Source organism: Acyrthosiphon pisum, chromosome A2 (assembly GCF_005508785.2).
Source record: "Acyrthosiphon pisum isolate AL4f chromosome A2, pea_aphid_22Mar2018_4r6ur, whole genome shotgun sequence".
In the NCBI taxonomy this organism is placed as follows: Eukaryota; Metazoa; Arthropoda; class Insecta; order Hemiptera; family Aphididae; genus Acyrthosiphon; species Acyrthosiphon pisum.
In genome coordinates this window covers 96,742,440-96,748,321 of record NC_042495.1, presented here as the reverse complement: position 1 = coordinate 96,748,321, position 5,882 = coordinate 96,742,440, and the positions used below count along the sequence as shown (strand labels likewise).

Here is a 5,882-nt window from a genome sequence, read left to right as displayed (position 1 = left end):
AATAAAAAGCTCAAAATTTGCTTAAATGTTTTGAAAATTTTACCATGTGTAGGCAAGGCTAATATAAGTAAGCAACCCTAATTTAAAGTTTCTACAAATGTTTTTAACCGAATTACAACAAAAAACTCCCAAAATTAAAATGTCTATAAATAGTTCAACAATGGCTAAAATTTCCGAAACCGTAAGGAACAAAATCCAAAATACAACAAAAAAGATCTCTTGTCATTTTTCATTTGAAGCAATATATCTGGTAGAAAACGTCGTCCGTAATTATTTAATATTATAAAATAGTGAAATCGTATGTTTTTTCTCCTTTAACCGCTTTTATTTCGAGTACCGATTCGAAAATCAAAAAATAACCTCTTTGAAGTACCAGCACAAGAACATTACCTTTCAGATAAAATGCTACACTTGATACTTTTGAGCAAGTTTAGGGGGAGAAAAATTGTTTACAGAATAAAAAAGAGATAAACATCATTGCAAAACCAATACATTCCTCGCTCCGCTCAGAATCTAAAAAAACTAAGAATAATTTATGGTCCTCTAAAAAATAAATATAAAAACATGAACATATAAATTTATATCATACCAAACAATGTAAAATATATAGTTTTAATAATTTAATAGGTATACTTAAATATTTATACGTTTTATAAAAATCATAACGTAATTATAATAAGTTATAATAGTATATAAAGTCAATATCGACGAAGTAAAAAAAACTAAAAAGAATAAATTACTTAAAAATAAATAAATTCATAATACGTATAGTAAATGTACATCTTTGTTTCGATAAAAAATGTTCTTATTATTTCTATTGCACATAAAACATGATTTGCTTGTTTACCAAACAGTTTATATTCTTTATGTAGCTTATTCATTTTAGTACCTAAGTATTTTATGATCGTAGTCTGTTGGACAAATGTTTGATGACAGTTAATGGTATTCTACACCATTACAACTGTTTCATGCCGGCTTTCAAGTGTTTTTATTAAATCAATAATTATTATAATATCATGATAGAACAAAAATATTCCAATATAAGTGGTTGGGTGGACAATAAACGATTTTCAAAGCGATTTTATTGATAAAAAAACATATATAATAGTAATAATAATGCTCGTAATAAAAGTGATACCTAAGTACCTAATAATAATAAAAATAATAATAACAACAATAATATAATAATTAACTGTACTTTTTTAACTTCAAATTGCTAGCAACAACTTTAATAATAAGACAGCAGCAGCTCTAGTCCGGAGTTTCGGTAGTCACCGGTCTGCTGTCCGTGCGGTCGTCGTCATCGTCGTTGCCGCCACTGATGATCTGCACGCTCCTGACGGGCGGCGGCTGCGTACTGGTACTGCGGTACGCCAGCCGGGTCGTCGAACGTTCGCTGATCCTGTCCGGGTCGTATCGCGGGCTGGTGGACAATAGCATCCGGATCAGTCCGTCCTTGAGCGTCTGCGTGACTATCGGCGACGATTCTTGTGCCTGTTCCGTCGTCGGACCGGGCATCCGGGGCCCTTGATAGTAATTGGGCACGTAGTAGTTGGGCTGCTGATAAGGCATCGGATAAGGGGCGGGCGCGGGGTAAGGGGTGACGGATACGAGTTGCGAAACGCGCGCCTGCACGAACGACAGTATGAGCTCCATGAGCTCGTCCCTTAGAGCCACCAGACTGGGACCGCGCTGGGGCAGCGGTGCGAGGTACGCGACCGGTCGCTGTTGTTGGTACGCCGCCGTTGAAGCCATCGTCGGGTACGAGGCCCGCTGCTGGTATATCACGGCGGGGGGCCGCCTCCCGCGGTACTGAACCGTCGTCGGGCCGCCGTTGTACTGTTGTCCGTCTTCGTATTCATCTTCCTGCAGCTCCTGCGCCGCCCGTCTGCTGCTGACAGCGTCTTCATTTCCGATCGGCGGTGACTGCGGCGGCGGTGGTGGCCCCGTCGGACGGCCGTATGACCTGACCGGCATTAGTTCGGACATGAGTGCCGACACGACGGGTGACACGGGTCCCGACTCCTGGAGACTGGACCGGCCGTGCACTCCGTACACGTCGGGGGCGTCTCCATCGTCGTTCTTGGGCAGCTGCCTGCGCAGATCGTTGCCACCGCGCCGTCGCTGGTCGTCCACCTCGTTTTCTGTCTCCGTCCGCAATTCCGGCACCGCGGCCACCACGACGGGTCTCTTGGACACCAGCACCTTTTTTACCCCAACCGCCGCCGACTTTCCGCCATCCGACTCGTCGCCGCCGCCGCCGCCACCGCCGCCGTCGTCCTTTTTATTTCTCCGACCCGTGGTCGTCTGCACCACGGACGCGGCCGTCGGGTCTTGCGACGGCCGCGGTGACTCGCTGCCGGCCGCTTGGAATCCGGACGAGTTGCTGGCCGAGTACGACACGCGCTTCAGCCGCCCCACGTCGTCCACGAACCCGAACATGCCCTTCACGTTGCCCGCCACATCGCGGGTCTCCACTTTGAAGCTGCCGTCGGACGCTTCGTACCCGAACGTGTACGAACCGTCGTCGTTCACCTTGTTGATCTGCTTGAGGATGGATACGTCTTTGGGCTGTGTGGCCGGCGGAGAGGCCGCGGTCGTGCGTTGACCAGAATCGTCGTCGTCGGTGGCTGCAGTCACCACCACGGACACCGGTTCGGGTCGCTTGACGTCGGCTTCCGCGCCCGGCGACTCGCCGGACGCCACGACACACGCCAAAAACAGTACCTGCAAAAACGTAACATTAGAGTGTAGACCAGACAGAGAGACAGACACGTGGAATGCGGACAGACAGACACGCGGAATGCGGGTAGACAGACAGAAAGACGCACGGACAGCAAGTAAGAAATGTTCACGGACAGACCGATTTAGATAGATACCTGCAGGATGGCTGTGGACGAGACCATTGCTCCGGGTGTATTGACAATGGCCGGTACGGTGTTGGTCGCCTAAATAGACTTCGGCCGGGCGGCGAGTCCGCGTGCGAAAGCGGTGGAAAATTCGCACGGTGTATGGAGTAACAGCGTGTGAGAATCGCATATTGCAAGTTTCGACAGATTTTACTGTCAATTGAAGCGCCCCGGTAAGTCAAATAGACCTCGACGCTGTGAAGTCAAAACGACCAAGGTCGACGAAGGTTGACTTTCTTTTCTACGCTTGTCATATTTTACCATAATAATATAAGACCGGTCCGCAGCGCATGATATTATATTATGATAGTGATGATAATGGGCATTATTATTATCATATTGTTATGTATAATACACGGATTTTCATGAACGTAAAAATCGTAATAATGTTCGGCAGAACTACTTAAGTGCCACTTTTCCGTAGCGTGGATATTCTCGATCGACCTTCGCGCGATTACACAATAGTTATCTGCCGTAGAATAAAAACGAGTAGGTATAACTATAACATTTTGACAAAACGCGTATCTCCCCGATAGATGAGAGTGACTTGAATCGATCAAGACCGAATATTTATTTTTTTTATGACTATTTTCATCCGCGATAATGTTATCTCGTATTAGGTACTTTTGTGGTCCACTAACCGGCTTTTCACATTTGCAGCTATGATTTTCATATGAAATATACAGTTAATACTGTGCTGTGGCCTGTGGTAATAATAATATAATGTATAAGTACTGTATTTTAATTATTTACCTGGCACTTTATTTCTGTAGAGAAATACTATATTTTCAAATACTTTTTATTTGTATTTTTATTCTGGAATACTATAAATACTTTTTTTCATTCTCGTGGTTTACTCCAAATTCCAATTACGAATATTTCGGAACGTACTATTTATTTTAAATTTTGTTTCCAAAATATTATTTTAAAATTGTTCTAACTTCTGATAATTTATAAAGAAGGTTTCGCCAAAATACAAACAGATAACAGAATATTACTGAATACTGAAACCCCCGTCGGCTCATCACTCCCATATTATACCATGGCATATAAGACATTGACCACATAGATTAAATATACTATATTACTATAGGTATAGTAAATTTAATCTATGCTGACCACCACTGGTTGGATTTATCTTGAATCATTAAATAGTATTTCTTCTCATTTAATGGGTGGTACTGTGGTAGTAATGGTTTATAATTTGAATATAAGTTATTGGTATTAATGTTATTAAACTTTTTTTTTTTGTCATATTTATTCTAAATTGTACAATCTGTTTAAAATATTTTTACAATAAGCACAGTAGATGGTGGGATACATAAGAGGGTGTGGTTGGCTTGATTAAAGAAACTATTCAATAACAGTACTTCATGCCGTGGGTAATATATTGTGGTTAATTGACTAGTCATTGAATTGATTGAATTATTGATTATTAATTATTTATTTATTGAACTAAAAAAAAAGTATTTGTGTAAGTATTTTGAATACTTTTAAAAGAAAGTATTTGAATACGTATTCTGAATAGATTTGAAAAGTATTCTTAACAAGATTGTACGTCAACAGGTACTATATTGCGATTTAACTTGCTTTTACTGTAATATATAAAATTCAAAATTCGTTTTACTCTAATAATATAGTATAATATGAATTTATATGTAGGTATAGACGGTTTATGAATTATGAATGAACACATTATGGGTATTCGTGTATAAATCAATAAATTCCACTTAATATACGAGGATAATAATATCAACCACATATCATGTACCTATATTATAATAATACTTCGTCAATCATCTCGCACAACCACGATAATAATATTATTGCCGATGCTATGAATAATCAACGAGTTGTGGACTCGCAGCGTCTGTTCGGCCGGTAGGTACCTATACTGCTGTATCATACATTATTGTTATTATTATTATAATGTGCGTAAGCGCGGTGGCGTTCTGGACAACAATCGACGTGCATAAACAAATCGACTGGCCGCCAAAGCTTGTGACAATGTGACAGTCATAATATTTTCGACGACCAGCACTCAACCATATAGCGCCACCGTATGATATTATATTATTAATATCCGTCTACAAAACACGCTATATCTATACAAATATTATAATTATATATTATTATATCGTGTGCATAATTCGTATCATTCGTTTTCTTCGGAAACGATAATAATAATATAAAATATTATACTGCATGTGCACCCGACGACGGACGTACAGGTCGCGCCGCCGGGTCCGAAAGTGCAACAATTGTGTTTGATTATTGGCAGTGAGTCGTAGGTATAGGTATAGGTAGGCACCTACGGTCAGGGACGAACCGAAGGGGGGTCATGAGGGGGTGTTACACCCCCCCACTCGGCAATATTTGATTTTCAGTCGGCAAAGTTCGGCATGGAATTTATTTTCACCTGAATTAAACCAATTTTTTTAAGACGAGGAAAGGAAAATTAAATAAATTGTTTAAATGTTAATATTGTTTTAATTCAATATTTTCGTAATGCGAGAATCGGCAGTCGGCATAAGATAATAATATTATATCATGCATAATATATATTTATATACAGTAGAAAATCGATAAACCGTCTATTTCTGTCATCTGTCATCGCATTCGTCATTGCGGCGACGGTTGTGGCTGGCGAGTATAATATTATATAATACGTTATCAAGTGAGGGTACGGGTAGGTTAAAAATACGCGAAAATCGCGTTTCGAAGAATCATTCAACAGACGAAGATTACCGATTACCATGTATCGTAATATCGTATATAATGTGTATGTTTGACGTCTGTACAACTGTAGTTGACAACAGTCTGTTGTACACCTTACTCTGTATTTTTAATAATTATACTTACTAGTTACTTACAAGGCGTTTATTTTTATATATTGTTGCGAACATTTAAATTCAATGTCACTACTATAAATAAGTCTCGAAAAGCGTGTAAAACTAGAGTGTTTGGAGTCTG

The 5,882-nt window shown here is 40.2% G+C and overlaps 1 protein-coding gene across 1 annotated transcript; it reads right to left on the bottom strand.

The window, feature by feature from the left end:
- Positions 1–751: 751 nt before the first annotated feature.
- On the bottom strand, positions 752–3,081 carry LOC100572094 (AT-rich interactive domain-containing protein 1A-like). The gene is made up of 2 exons (XM_003243854.4): positions 2,880–3,081; positions 752–2,727 (listed from the first exon to the last, which is right to left on the bottom strand). Exons 1-2 carry the CDS (start codon positions 2,904–2,906, stop codon positions 1,252–1,254), a joined length of 1,503 nt encoding a protein of 500 aa, XP_003243902.1. The 5' UTR covers positions 2,907–3,081; the 3' UTR covers positions 752–1,251.
- Between the last annotated feature and the right edge of the window lie 2,801 nt (positions 3,082–5,882).

What these genes read in the sequence shown, in the direction of transcription:
- LOC100572094 (XM_003243854.4), bottom strand. Translation starts at nt 2,906, where the DNA reads ATGGTCTCGTCCACAGCCATCCTGCAG. An exon ending in CGTCCACAGCCATCCTGCAG is followed by an intron (nt 2,728 to 2,879) that starts GTATCTATCTAA and finishes ACGTTTTTGCAG; the next exon opens with GTACTGTTTTTGGCGTGTGT.